At 40.1% G+C, this 15,806-nt stretch overlaps 1 protein-coding gene across 5 annotated transcripts in view; it reads left to right on the top strand.

Annotated features, from left to right (window-relative positions):
* ECD (ecdysoneless cell cycle regulator) overlaps positions 1 to 15,806 on the top strand; it is a 55,086-nt gene that overhangs the window by 14,563 nt on the left and 24,717 nt on the right. For all 5 annotated transcript variants that reach the window (XM_062214346.1, XM_062214347.1, XM_062214348.1 and 2 more), the window contains exons 6-9: positions 264 to 456; positions 950 to 1,078; positions 3,982 to 4,110; positions 10,863 to 10,948. In XM_062214346.1, the coding sequence (XP_062070330.1) occupies positions 264 to 456; positions 950 to 1,078; positions 3,982 to 4,110; positions 10,863 to 10,948 (537 nt within the window). The remainder of the gene's footprint in view (positions 1 to 263; positions 457 to 949; positions 1,079 to 3,981; positions 4,111 to 10,862; positions 10,949 to 15,806) is intronic.

Here is a 15,806-nt window from a genome sequence, read left to right as displayed (position 1 = left end):
CAGAGCATGAACCAGAGCCCATATGGGATGCCAGCATCTTAGGCAGAGGCTTAGCCTACTATACCACAGTGCCAGCCTCTCCCCCCAACAATTTCTTTTTCCTTCTTTTCTTTCCTGCAGCCCTAAGTATATAGTCTTATTTTTAACTTTTCTTGTCATTCTCTAGATCTCAATTTTGATAAAGCAAGACAAGATATTAATAGTATAAGAATTCTAGATATTTACATCTCATAAAGCAAACTTAACTATGTTAACTGTCACAGGTACCCAGGACAAATTGAAGCCTCCCTTCATAGAGCACACTGCTTCCTTCCAGCTGGCATTGCAGCAGTACTGAAGCAGTGCCCCAGACTGGTGGCCGCAGCGGTCCAGGCGTTCTACCTACGGGACCCCATTGATCTGCGAGCCTGTCGTGTTTTTAAGACATTTTTGCCTGAAACACGAATAATGACATCAGTAAGATATCCTTCTTGGTCGTTTAGTTTCTCTCTCTGTGAAAATAGTTAGATATATCATTTTAATTCTCTAGAAATAAAGTTGGAAATACTCATTTTCCTCATAGCAAGTTAATGTGTTTATTTTTCTTTTTCTCCACACAGTAAAGTTTTCAAGAGACCAAACTCCCCATTTTATATCTCAGTATTTCCTGTTTTGACCATTTTATCCCTATTCCTATAATTATTTCTTTCTTAACAATAAGTTCATCTTTCCCACTAATCTATATAATGTAACTAATAAGTATTCTACCAGTGGTGACGAAAACGTCAGCTGTAAGATAAATTTTATGTGAGTTATGTCCCCAAAAAGTTGTTACTGAAAACAGTTAGGTATTGAATAGGTTAGGTCTTCTTTGTATTTTATATAAAATGATGCTCATAAATGGACTTACTGCTATATTTAGGTATGGCATAATATTCAGATTTTCATGTATTTTGTGTTCCAATCTCAGGTCACTTTCACTAAATGTCTGTATGCACAGTTGGTACAACAGAGGTTTGTGCCTGACCGGCGGAGTGGATACGGGCTGCCTCCTCCATCTCATCCCCAGTACCGAGCCCATGAATTGGGCATGAAGTTGGTAATGTTAAGCTGAAAATATTATTTTCAAACTCAACGTGAAAGGCTTTGTAATAGGATAATGGCACAGCATCAAAAGTATAAAATTTACCCTATTTTTATAATAAAATGTGGTGTTTTAAAATAAACAGTAATAGTGGACTAATGGGTAGATGGTGATAGGATAGCTGTGAAGCCATCTGCAAAATTAAAATTGATTCCCCACACTATACTAAAATAAATTCTAGTGGTATCAAATATTTAAGTGTAGAAATTAAAACCATAAAATTTGAAATAAAACACAAGAGAATTTATTATAATCTGAATAGGAAAGTCCTATGTAAACCTTAAACTGGAAGCTGTTAAAAAAAAGACTGATAAATTTGATTAAGTAAAAATTAAGTATGAAAAAGAAAAACCCCGTAAGATAGAAACCTTTGTAATTTACATGAAAATAAATGACATCTCTAATATATAAAGTGTTCCTATAACTCAATATGAAAAAAATAAAACAGTTAATTAAAGATGTTCATGGACAGTCATTTTGGCTTAACTTTAAAGTTGCTAGTTAAGATGCCCACATCCTGTATCAGAGTATCTGAGTTTGAGTGGAGCCTCTGGCTTCTGACTCCAGCCTCTGGAAAGCAGTAGTGCTGGCTCAGGTAATTGAGTTCCTGTTACCACATGGGAGACCTGAATTGAGTCGGCCTTGGCCCTGCTCTGGCTGTTAGGAGCATTTGGTTAGTGTCTCCCTCTCTCAAAAACGAAGTTTTAAAAGGGAAATATTCAGAAACTATGAACAAGTAGTCCACAGAAAAAGTAATAAAAATGACTTTTAATTTGACATATAAAAATTTTGAGCCTTGCTCATAATAAAAGAAATGCAATATAGAGTTACAAGATAGGGGCAAGGCATTTGGCATAGTAGTTAAAATGCCACTTGGGATGCCTGAGTTCCATATTGGAGTGCTTGAATTTGAGTCCCAGCTCTGCTTCTGATTCCAACTTCCTGCTAAATATGCACTGGGAGGCAGCAGGTGATGGCTCAAGTACTTGGGTCACTGCCACATACTTGGGAGATCTACACTGAGTTCCTGGTTCTGGCCTCAGCTTTGCCCAGCCCCAGCTGTTGCAGGTATTTGAGGTGTGAGCCAGTAGATAGGTGGTCTTTCTGTTTGTCTTTTCACTGCCTGTCTCTTTGCCTTTCAAATAAATGAAATAATAAATAAAAATAAAGCTACAAAGTAATATTTTTCACCATTAATTGGCAAGTTATCAAAATATTTGATAATATATACTGGCTTATTGAGAATATATATAGAAAAAGATAAGTTCAAACATTTTTTTAAAAGGTTTATTTATTTGAAAGGCAGAGTTACAGAGAGGCAGAGAGAGAGAGTCTTCCATTTGCTGGTTCACTCCCCAGATGGCTGCAATGGCTGGAGCTGAGCCAGTCTGAAGCCAGGGTAGCCAGGAGCTTCCTCTGGGGAGCCCAAGGACTTGGGCTATCTTCTACTGCTTTCCCAGGCCATAGCAGAGAGCTGGATTGGAAGAGGAGCAGCCGGGACTAGAAACGGAGTCCATATGGGATGCCGGCGCCACAGGCAGCAGCTTTACCCACTACGCCACAGCACCGGCCCCTCAGACATTGTTGAAGGGAATATCAGTTAATTCAGTTTATGAGAACATTTACAAAATCTATCACTGTTTAGAATGCACAAACTGTTCTCAGCATTTTCACTTCTAGAAATTTATCCTGCCTGTTTTCTTTGTATGCACAAAAACATATGACAGTACCTCAAAATGTTCATGGAAAATGGAATTAAAATGTGTTTGTCTTGTTATAAAAAATTATGAAATACATTGTTTCCATAATATGCATTTTCCCTAAAGTATATAAGCATTTTAATGACAGCATTATTTGTGGTAGTAAGACTGGAAACCATTTAAATGACTGTTAGTGGAGCATATTTTAATCAATTATGGTCTGTACACAAAGTGAGATGAATAAATTTTTCGCATTTGAAATGATTACCCAAGTACATGGCCGAGTGTAAAAAGTAAAGTGGCAAAGTGCAGAATAGTATGTATGCTGCTATTCACAGGTGCTTGCTTGAGTACATAGATTATTTCTCAAAGAATATGTAAGAAGTGGTTACCAAACTCCTCTAGAATAGTCAGGGAAGGTCCCTGTTAGAATTATCTGACCATGTGTATCTACTATATTTTTTTAGTCAGAGGTCTGTTAAAATGAGGTGATTCCCTCTCTATTATGTCTGAGAGCATGCTCTGTACTTTGTTAGAGAAGAAATCTTGGTAAGCTGTTTTATAATCACACAAGAAATAAATTTATATTTCTAGTTTTATTTATTTCAAAGCCAGGGATAGAGAGAGAAGTCTCCCATTCAGCTGGTTCATTCCTCAAAGTCAAGAACATGGTAGCCAGGGCTGGGCAGGGGCAAAGCCAGAAGCTGAGAACTTAATCTGGGTGTCCCATGTGGGTTGCAGGGAGTCAGCTTCACCTGTTACCACCCAGCCCTCTGCATTAGCAGGAAGCTGGCCCTGGGAGCAGAGTGGGAACTCAAACTTAAGCACTTCAATATGGGATGCCAACTTCCTGAGTGATAGCCACTGTACCAAATGTCACCCCAATTTCTAGTTTTCTAGGTAGAAGAAGAATCTCTTTGAAGAGAACAGGGATCTTTTTTTTTTTTTTCTGTCATTTTTATTCCTTTTTGATTTTTAGTATTCCATAGATATTGGGAACTTGGAAATAAGTTCAAGTTTTTCATAAAATTCTAAGTGTTGTAAATGTCCACATGCACATATTGTCTAGTTAGTGAGTTTTGCTAAATGGAAAGAAAATAGGAAGGTGATACTTAAAAAAAAAAAAGTATTTCGTAATCAAAATTCTGTCTTATTTAGGCTCATGGATTTGAGATCTTATGCTCCAAATGTAGCCCACATTTTTCTGACTCCAAGAAATCCCTCAAGACTACCTCACCACTCTGGGCCAGTTTCCTCAAGAGTCTGAAAAAGAATGATTACTTTAAGGTAAGATTTGCAGTGTATATTTTGAAGTATATAATCCAGGGAAATTCAAACCAGTAATTTAAAGTCCCTTGGTTCACATTAAATGTGTAGCATAATTGTAGAAGCCAGAGTTAGGGAGACTTTTCTTTTTATTTTTTAAAGATTTACTTATTTATTTGAAAGAGTGACACAGATAGAGGAGGAGAAGCAGACAGAGAGAGGTCTTCCATCCACTGGTTCACTCCCCAATTGGCTGCAACGGGCCAGAGCTGCATCAATCCAAAGCCAGGAGCTTCTTCCGGGTCTCTCACGTGAGTGTTTGACCCCAAGGACTTGGGCCATCTTCTACTGCTTTCCCATGCTATAGCAGAGAGCTGGACTGGAAGTGGAGCAGCTGGGACTCACAACTGATGCCCATAACGGATGCCGGCACTGCAGGCAGCAACTTTACCCGCTTTGCCACAGCGCTGTCCCCAAGGGAGAGTTTAGTGTTGTTCAAGGTCTTCAAAGGTGGTAATGAATGTGAATTTTTTTTTTTTTTATTTAAGTTATACAAGTTTCATGTATTTCCTATATACAGATTTAGGAACATAGTTATATGTTTACATAGTGTATATATGTATCTATATATATATGTACTTCCTATATATGGATTTAGGATCACTCCACCCTCCTGCCTGCCCATGCTTCATAGTTATATGTTTACATAGTGTATATATGTATCTATCTATCTATCTATATATATATATATAGATAGATGTACTTCCTATATATGGATTTAGGATCACCCCACCCTCCTGCCTGCCCATGCTTCAACCCTTCTTTCTCCCTCTTCTATTATCACTCTTAATTTTTATTTTTACAAAGATCTACTTTGAATTTACTTAACATTCATGTAGTTAACTCTACACTAAGTAAAGAGTTCAACAAGAAAAAACATTGTTCCTCAACAGAAGAGACAAAGGCTGTAAACGATCATCCAATCTTTTTTTTTTTTCTTTTTTTTTTTTTTTTGACAGGCAGAGTGGACAGTAGAGGGAGAGAGAGAGAAAGGTCTTCCTTTTTGCCGTTGGTTCACCCTCCAATGGCTGCCGTGGTAGGCATGCTGCGGCCGGCGCACCGCGCTGTTCCGATGGCAGGAGCCAGGTGCTTCTCCTGGTCTCCCATGGGGTGCAGGGCCCAAGAACTTGGGCCATCCTCGACTGCACTCCCTGGCCACAGCAGAGAGCTGGCCTGGAAGAGGGGCAACCAGGACTAGAACCCAGTGTGCCGGCGCTGCAAGGCGGAGGATTAGCCTACTGAGCCACGGCGCCGGCTAACAATCATCCAATCTTAAAGTGTCCAGTTTACTCCAGTACATTACATTACATTTTATTTTATTTTTTTGACAGGCAGAGTTAGACAGAGAGAGACAGAGATAAAGATCTTCCTTTTCTGTTGGTTCACCCCCCAAGTGGCTGCTACGGCTGGTGCGCTGTGCTGATCCGAAGCCAGGAGCCAGGTGCCTCCTGGTCTTTCATGCAGGTGCAGGGCCCAAGCACTTGGGCCATCCTCCACTGCCCTCCCAGGCCACAGCAGAGAGCTGGACTGGAAGAGGAGCAACTGGGACAGAATCCGGCGCCCCAACCATTGGTTTACCCCCCTAAATGGCTGTCACGGCCGGCGCACAGCACTGATCCGAAGCCAGGAGCCAGGCGCTTCCTCCTGGTCTCTCATGCAGGTGCAGGGCCCAAGCACTTGAGCCATCCTCCACTGCCTTCCCGGGCCACAGCAGAGAGCTGGACTGGAAGAGGAGCAACCAGAACAGAACCAGTGCCCCAACCAGGACTAGAACCTGGAGTACCGGCGCCGCAGGCAGAGGATTAGCCAAGTGAGCTGCGGCGCCAGCCCATTAAATTACATTTAAAGTACTTTTTTAGTTACCCCAGATCAGGGAAAACAGTGATATCTGCCTCTTTGGGGACTGGCTTATTTCACTAAGTATAATTGTTTCCTTTTTTTTTTAACTTGATTTTTTCTCTAATCATCTCTTCATTCATTTTTAAACATTTTATTTATTTATTTAAGAGGTAGAGTCACAGTAAAGGGAGAGACAGAGAAGAGTCTTTCATCTGCTGGCTCAGTCCCCACATGGTGGCACGGCTGGAGCTGAGCTGATCTGAAGCGAGCCAGGAAATTCTTCCAGGTCTTCCATGCAGGTGCAGGGTCTAAAGCACTTGGGCCATCTTCTACTGCTTTCCCAGGCTGTAGCAAAGAGCTGAATCAGAAGAACAGCAGCCAGGATTTGAACTGGTATCCATATGTGATTCCAGTGCCACAGGCAGAGGGCTTAGCCCACTACACTGCAGTACCTATCCTAATATAATGGTTTCTGATTGCATCCATTTTGTTGCAAACTACAGGATTTATTTATTTATTTTTACAGCTGGGTAGTACTCCACAGTCTGTCTATCTATACCATATTTTCTTTATCCATCTGGGTTAATTCCATATCTTAGCTATTTTGAGTTAAGCTGCAATGGACATGGAGATACAGATAACTCTTTCATATGCGATTTCTTTTGATTTGGGTGAATTCCCCAGACTAGGATGGCTGGATTAGATGATAGGTATATATTCAGATTTCCAAGGTATCTCCATACTGTCTTCCAAAGCGGCTGCACCAGTTTAATTTTCCACGAACAGTGGATTAGGATACCTTTTTCCCTCGCATCCAAGCCAGCATTTGTTGTTTATTGATTTCTATATGAGAGCCGTTCTAACTTGGGTGAGGTGCAACCTCATGGTGGTTTTGATTCACATTTCCCTGATGGCTAGTGATCTTGAGAATTTTTTCAAGTGTCTGTTGGGCATGTGAATTTCCTCTCTGGAAAAATGTGTTCAAATCCTTTTCCCATTTTATAACTGGATTGTTTTGTTGTTGAATTTCTTGAGCTCTTTATAGATTTTGGATATTAACCCTTTATCAGTTGAGTAGTTTGTCTCTTCACTTTGCTGAGTGTTTCTTTTGCAGTGCAGAAGCTTCTCAGCTTGATGTAATCCCATTTGTTAATTTTGGCTTTGATTGCCTGTGCTTCTGGGGTCTTTTCTAAGAAGTCTTTGCCTATACCAATGTCTTGCAGAGTTTCCCCAGTATTCTCTATTAATTTGATGGTATCAAGTCATAGATTTAGTTCTTTGATCCATTTTGAGTAGATTTTTGTGTAGGGTGTAAGGAAGGGTTTAAGTTCTATACTTCTGCACATACAGATCCAGTTTTCCTGGCACCATTTGTTGAAGAGACTGTCCTTGCTCCAGGGATTGATTATAGCTCCTTTGTCAAAGATTGGTTGGTTGGTTGTAGATGCATGGGTTGATTTCTGGAGTTTGTATTCTGTTACATTGGTCTACATGTCTATTTTTTGTTCCAGTACCAGGCTGTTTTGATGATAACCACCCTGTAGTATGTCTTGAAATCTGGTATTGTGATGCCTCCAGCTTTGTTTTTGTTTTATAAGATTGCTTTAGCTATTCAGGGTCTCTTATGTTTCCACATGAATTTTAGCATCATTTTTTCTAGATCTGAGAAGAATGTTCTTGATATTTTGATTGCTATCACATTGAATCTGTAAATTGCTTTCAGTAGTATGGACATTTTGATGATATTGGTTCTTCCAATCCAAGAACATGGAAGGTTTTTTCATTTTTTAATGTCTTCTGTTTTTCTCTTTAATGCTTTATAATTTTCATTGTAGAAATCTTTGACTTCCTTAGTTAAATTTCTTCCAAAGTATTTCATTCTTTTTGTAGCTATCATGAATTGGATTGATCTTAAAAGTTCTTTCTCAGCCATGGCATTGTCTGTGTATACAAAGGCTATTGATTTTTGTGTGTTAATTTTCTATCTTGCCACTTTACCAGGCTCTTTTGTGAATTGCAATAGTTTCTCAGTAGAGTCCTTTGGATCCCCTGTATATAGAATCATATCATCTGCAAATAAGGGTAGTATGATTTTCTCCTTTCCAATTTGTATCCCTTTGATTTCTTTTTCTTCTGTAATGGCTCTAGCTAAAACTTCCTGGACAATTTTGAACAGCAATGGTGAAAGTGGGCATCCTTGTCTGGTTCCAGATCTTAGGGGGAATGCTTCCAATTTTCCCTATTCAATAAAATGCTGGCTGTGGATTTGTCATACGGTGTCTTGATTGTGTTGAGGAATGTTCCTTCTATAAGAGAGAGAGAGGTCTTCCATCCGCTGGTTCACTCCCCAGATGGCCACAACAGCCAGAAGCCAGGAGCCAGGAGTTTCTTGCAGGTCTCCCACATGGGTGGAGGGGCCCAAGGACTTGGGCCATCTTCCACTGCTTTCCTAGGCCATAGCAGAGATCTGGATCAGAAGAGGAGCAGCCAGACTCAAACTGGCGCCCATATGGGATACCGATGCTTCAGGCCGAAGTGTTAACCCACTGTGCCACAGTGCTGGACCCAGGATGTTGTATTTTATCAAATGCTTTCTCTGCATCTATTGAGATAACCATATATGGTTTTTGTTCTTTAGTTTGTTAATGTGATATATCACAATGATTGATTTGCAAATATTGAACCATCCCTGCATATCAGGGATAAATCCCACTTGGTCCAGGTGAATGATCTTTCTGCTGTGTTGTTGGATTCAATTAGCTAATTTTTTGTTGAGGATTTTTTAATCTATATTCATTAAGGATATTGGTCTGTAGTTCTCTTTCTCTGTTCTATCTTTTTCTGGTTTAGGAATTAAGGTGATGTAGGTTTCATGGAAGGAGTTTGGGAGGATTCCCTCTCTTTCAGTTGTTTTGAATAGCTTGAGAAGAATTGGAATTAGTTCTTTAAATGTCTGATAGAACTCAGCAGTTAAGCCATGTGGTCTTGGGATTTTTTTTTGTTGGGAGTGTCTTTATTACTGATTCAATCTCCATCTTGCCTATTATTGATCTGTTTGGGTTTTCTGTGACTTCATGGCTCAATTTTGGTAGACTATATGTGTCCAGGAAATCTATCCATTCTTTGGTGGCATCCAGTTCTTTGTAGTAATTCCTGATTGATTCTTTTTATTTCTGTGGTATGTTTTATTGTATTTCCTTTTTCATCTTTGATTTTATTGATTTGGGTCTTCTCCTTCTTTGTTTATTTATTTTTTGGTTAGTTGGGCCAATGATATGTCAATTTTGTTTATTTTTTCATGAAACTAGCTCTTCATTCATCTGCTGTATTTTTGTTGTTGTTTCAATTTTATTTATTAATTTTAATTATTTCTTTCCTCCTACTAATTTTGGGTTTGGTTTGTTGTTTTTCTAGGTTCTTGAGTTACATTGATAGCTGATTTATTTGGTACCTTTCTAGTTTATTCATGTAGGCACCAATTGCTATAAACTTCTCTCTTAACATTGCTTTTGCTGTATCCCATAAGTTTTGGTATGATGTACTGTCACCCTCATTTGTTTCTAGAAATTTTTTTATTTCTTCTATGATCCACTGCTCATTCAGGAGGATGTAATGAACTGTTCTCAGTAATAAAGTGACCATTTTTGATATAAATTATAAATTATGATGTGTATTAGATGAACAACTTGTAAACATTTATAATATAAACATGAAGACTCCAGACAGAAAAATAAGCAAAAACATGGATAAAAATTATAGAAAAATAACTAGGAAATTTTTCTTAAAATATTCAGCCTCACAAGTAGTGAAGATATGCCTGTGAACACAGTATTAAAGACTTTTTTCATGTATGTAAAAACTTATCAGTGATGTTGCAAGAGAGTGTGACAGAATTCATTCTCATGTACATTGCTAGTAACATTGTGAATTGGTAGAACCCTAATTGAAAAGTAACATGGTAGTGTGTTCCATGAACCATGGAAAGGCTTACATTTAGAACCTTCACTTTGAGTAATCTTTTTAAGGAGACAGTCATGTAGAAAAGTTCATAAAAATATGATAGTTATAAAGACTGTGTAGCATTATGATAGTATAGTGTGCATATGATATGTATGGTGTGCTTTTATAGAATATAAACTATATGGGGCTACTTGGTACACCACATTCATATGCTGGAGTTCAAGTCCTAGCTCCACTCTCAATTGCAGCTTCCTGCTAATACTCACTCTGGGAGGCAGCAGGTGATGGCTCAAGTTGTTGGGCTCTGCTACCCACATGGGAGACTGAGATTGAGTTCTAGGCTTCTGGCTTTGGCCTGACTCAGCCCCTGCTGTTGCTGGCATTTAGGGAATAAACCAGTGGATGGGATTTCTCTCTTTGTCTGTGTGTGTCTTTCTCTGTGTGTTTCTTTCTCTGTCTCTCTGCCCTTTAAACTTAAAAAGAAAAGAAAATATTAAATACTGATACCACTATAAGTATGCCTGTGAAAGAAATCATTATTATGATGAAATTATGTTACATTAGGTTCTATTTGGCAAATTTTCTGGACTTTATTAATTAATTGCTAGTTAATTATGTCTTAATAAGTAAGTAAATAATTGACAATAGTAAAGACCTTCCAAATTGGAAGGAGGCCCTAAATGATGAAAAGGATTAGGAACTGCTACATCTAGTCTTCAAATGAAGCCTAGTCCCTTCATTTGAAGAAACTAAAACCCAAACACGTACATTATTGACAATTCAGGTACTAGGATTTAAGTATTATTATTCCTGAGTAATATATCATATACTGCCACCCTGAAAGTTGCGGGTGAAGAGGTTATTTTAATGAAACTCTGTAAGTAGTATTCTGATAGACGGTTATTATTTTAAAGGAACTGATAGAAGGTTCAGCTCAGTACCAAGAAAGGCTTGAAATGGCAAAGAACTACTTCAACCTCTCAGTAAACCGGCCAGAAAGGTGAGTTATAGTTATGATACCTGCTACAAAGCGGGATAGATTAGTGATTGGATAGTTCTTTCTTTCTTTTTTTTTTTTTTTTTTTTTTTTTAAGATTTATGGATTTATATGAAAGGCAGAGTTACAGAGAGGCAGAGGCAGAGATGGAGAGAAGTCTTTCATCCACTGGTTTACTCCCCAAATGCCTGCAATGGTTTGAGCGGGGCCAGTCCAAAGCCAGGAGCTAGGAGCTGCTTTTGGGTCTCCCATGTGGGTGCAAGGGCCCAAGCACTTGGGCCATCTTCTGCTGCTTTCCCAGGCATTGGAAGTGGAGCAGCTGGGACTTGAACTGGCATGCATATGGGATGCCAGCACTATAGGCAGTGGCTTTACCTGCTATACCACAGCACTGAGCCTTGGATAGTTCTTTTAAATATTAAAAGTTTTTCTGTTTTAGCCGGCGCCGCGGCTCAATAGGCTAATCCTCTGCATTGTGGCGCCAGCACACTGGGTTCTAGTCCCGGTCAGGGCACCGGATTCTGTCCCGGTTGCCCCTCTTCCAGTCCAGCTCTCTGCTGTGGCCCGGGAGTGCAGTGGAGGATGGCCCAAGTGCTTGGGCCCTGCACCCCATGGGAGACCAGGAGAAGCACCTGGCTCCTGGCTTTGGATCAGCGCAGTGCGCCGGCTGCAGCACGCCGGCCGCAGCGGCCATTGGAGGGTAAACCAACAGCAAAAGGAAGACCTTTCTCTCTGTCTCTTTCTCTCACTGTCCACTCTGCCTGTCAAAAAAAAAAGTTTTTCTGTTTTTATAAAAGTAACATATTTATTACAGTGCATATAGGAAGATACAAAGAGAAAAACATTTATACCAGGAAGTGGTGGACTACTATTGTCATTTTGATTTACTGCCCTCCTGGTTTTTTTTTTCCCAGTAGATTTTTTTTTTAATGCTTATGGAAATGTTGTGTCCTGTACATCTTCCTCTGCCTTCTCAGGCACATAAGCAGGGAGCTGGATTGGAAGTGTAGCAGCTGGGACTCGAACCAGTGCCTGGATGAGATGCTGGCACTATAGATGGCAACTTAACCCCCTGTGCCACAGCGCTGGCCCCCAGACTTGTTTTTTATTCCCCATTGTTTGGGTTTTTAAATAGCTGAATTTAAGTCATTGACTTTTCTTATTTTTTACTGCCCTGCTACCCTAATTAGTTATTTCTTGAACTAGCATGGCATGAACTTTCACAACCTCTAAAGCCTCTCCTCTTAGAATTCAACTATTAGAGCCAAGATAATCTGTTTAAAGTATATCTCTAGTGCCAGAGTGACAAGCCGCTTGTTGGGACGCCTACATCCCATATTAGAGAATGGATTCAAATCCCAGCAGCTCTGCTTTTTATCTAACTCCCTGCAAATGGGCCTCCCTGCAGTAGGTGATACTCAGGTACTTGAGTCCCTGCCACTCAAATGGGAAACCCAGATGGAGTTCCTGGCTCCCTGCTTCAGCCTGCCCCAGTGCCAGCTATTGAGATTACCTGAGGAGTGAACCCGTGGATAAAAGATCTCTCCCTCTGTTCTCTGTCACTCTACCTTTCTAATTGATTAGTCTTTTAAAAAAATAAAATATATCTCTAATCAAGTTACTTGCTTCTCATAAGTTACTAGATTTTAATAATGAAAAATTATAAGCCACTTAAGTGTCCATCAGTAGTAGATAAGTGAATATGGTGTATTTTTTTCAAATTTGTATTTATTTTAAATTGACATAAAATTGTACATATTGTGCACAACATATCTTGATGTCTATATAAATTGTGGAATGGTTAAGTCTAACCAATTAAAATTTACATTACCTCACATAGTTGTCATTTTTCTGAGGAGAACATTTAGCTTCCACTCTCCTAGCATTTTTCAACTGTTTTTTTTTTTTTTTTCTTTCTAAGATTTATTTATTTATTTGAAAGAGTTAGAGAGAGAGAGAGAGATTCCATTGCTGAATCATTCCCCATATGGCTGTAACAGCCAGTGGTGGCCAGGCTAAAGACAGGAACCAGGAACTCCATGAAGGTCTCCCACACAGGTAGCAGGGGCCCAAATATCTGGGCCATCATCTCCTGCCTTCCCAGGTGTATTAGCAGAGAGCTTGATGGGAACTGGAGCAGCTGAGACTTGAACTAGTACTTGAGTAATGGATGCTGGTGTTGCAAACCTGCTGCACCAACGATGGCCCCTTGACTTTTTTGATAAAACAGTGTTACAGTAAACATCCTTGTGCATTAAAAAAAAAAAAATCTAGGGTAGGAATTTATCCTAGTGGTTAAGACACAGGCATCCCATATCAGAGTTTTGGGGTTTGCTAGTTGGCTGTGGCTCCTGATGTCATTTTCTAGCCAGTGCAGACCCTGGGAGGCAGCAGTGATGAATCCAAGTAACTGGGTTCCTGTGAGTTCCTGCTACCTACATAAGAGACCATGATTAAGTTCCCAATTCCAGGATTCAATCCATCCCAGTACCATCTTTGCAGGCATTTGGAGAGAACCAACAGATGGTTGCTCCTTCTGTCTCTTTCTCTCACTCTCAAATGAATAGGTAAATAATTTTAAACCCTCCCCATTCTTTAAAACCTAACTGAAATACTTCCTCCCTAAATACTTCCTTCCTACCATTCTCTCTCTCTCTTGAATGATAAGCTTCTTTTCTATATTTTGAGAGAGACAGATCAGGACAGGGAGAGAGATTCCAATCCCTTCTGCTGGGGAATGCCCTCCACTAGCCGAGGCTAGGCCCAGTCAAAGTCAGAGCTGACAGAGACTCAGAGCTGGGAACTCTGGTGGGCTCTCCCACATGGATGATAGAGACCTGACTACCTGAACAACACCTGTCCCACAGGTCTGCATTAGCAAGAAGCTAGCTTTGAGAGCAGAGCTGGGACTCAAACTTAGGTGCTCTGACAGAGGATATGGGCATCCCAAGCAACAGCCTAACCTACACCAAATGTCTGTCTCTCTTAATTTCTCTGCCTTTACCCCATCAAAATAATTACCTTCTGTGGCTCTGCTTAGCATTCGATATTCCTGAATGATTTTCTATTTTGTCTTTTATTGTGATTATTGGGTGTTTCTTTTCTCTTTCCTGGTAATTTTTTTTAAAAAAATTTATTTATATTTATCTGAAAGTCAGAGTTATACAGAAAGAGCAGAGGCAGAGAAAGAGAGAAATCTTCCATCCGACGGCTCATTCCCAACTGACCACACGGCCAGAGCTGTGCCAATCCGAAGCCAGGAGCCAGGAGCTTCTCTGGGTCTCCCACATGGGTGCAGGGACCCAAGGGCTTGGGCCATCTTCCACTGCTTTCCCAGGCCATGGCAGAGAGCTGGATTGGAAGGGGAACAGCCAGGTCTCGAACCGGTGCCCATGTGGGATGCTGGCACTTCAGGTCAGGGCGTTAACCCATTGCACCACAGCACCGACCCCTCCTGGTAATTTTTATATTTTGTTAGAGCACAGACAATTTCACCAACATGATTTTGCTAAGTATTCAAATGTTTATTAAATTAATTAAAAGTTCCTGGGGCCAGCATTGTGGTCCAGTGGGTTAAACTGCATCTTGTGACACCAGCATCCTGTAGCAGAGTGCTGGTTCGAGCCTAGCTCCTCCACTTCAGATCCAGCTCCCTGCTAACGTGTCTGGGAAAGCAGAGGAGGATGGACCAAGTACTTGGGCCCTGCCAGCCGCATGGTTGCAGTTTTTGCTCCTGGCTTCAGTCTGGCCCAGCGCTGGCTATTGCCGGCATTTGAGGAGTTACTCAGTAAACAGATTTCTTTCTGTCTATCTTGTTACTCCATCTCTCTCTGTCATCCTGCCTTTCAAATAAATAATTAAAAAATAAAACAATGTGGAGCCAGCATTGTGGCATAGCAGGTTAAACCTCCACCTGCAATGCCAGCATCCCATATGGGTACTGCTTTGAGACCTAGCTGCTTCACTTCCAATCCAGCTCCCCTGCTAGTGCACCTGGGAAAGCAGCAGAGGATGACCCAAGTGATTGGGCTCCTCCACTCAACGTGGGAGACCTGGATGAAGTTCTGGGCTCCCGGCTTCAGCCTGGCCCTTGCCATTCTGGCCATTTGGAGAGTGAACCTGTGGATGGAAAATTGTTCACTTGCTCGCTCTCTCTCTCTCTCTCTCTCTCTCTGTCTGTCTCTCTTCCCCTCTCCCCTCCTCTCTCTGTAACTCTCTGCCTTTCAAATAAAAAAAATCAATCTTTATTAAAAAAAAATGCAAGTTCTTTATGCAACTTAACTTTCTCCATTCTGAAAAGCTCAGACAAGTTTCCATCAATTGATTAACCAAGTTATGTCACCAACATAGGATAACTCATTCTTATAAATAATCTTTGCATATATCCTCATCTGCTTATAGTAGGAAGAGCACAAAATAATATCAGGAGACTTGATTTAAAGCCTTTGCTCTATGCTACTGACTTGAAAAAGAGAGCTCTGGGCTCTGATTCTCTTATGTATAAAACAGGATTATTACCTCTTCATAATAGATTGAGTATTCTTTATCCAGAAATCTTGGGACCTAAAGTGTTTTGGATTTATTTATTTTTTTTGGATTTTGGAATATATATCTTGGGGATAAGACCCAGGTCTAAAAATAGAATTCATTTATGTTTCGTGTACTTTATACATATAACCTGAATAGGTTGTGTGCTGTGTGCCTGTGTTTTTCTTTTCTTTTTTTTAAGAGCTGAATATCCGATTCTCTCAGCACACTTTTTTTTTTATAAATACCACATTTTCTTCATGTTTTGCAGCGTTAACGATGCTTGTTATATACCCAGTGTGTGTCTGTGTTACTTGTTTTTATGTATGTTTTT

Source organism: Lepus europaeus, chromosome 17 (assembly GCF_033115175.1).
Source record: "Lepus europaeus isolate LE1 chromosome 17, mLepTim1.pri, whole genome shotgun sequence".
Taxonomy (NCBI): Eukaryota; Metazoa; Chordata; class Mammalia; order Lagomorpha; family Leporidae; genus Lepus; species Lepus europaeus.
Note: the sequence above shows the minus strand (reverse complement) of the source record. Positions and strands in the feature narration are given on the sequence as shown.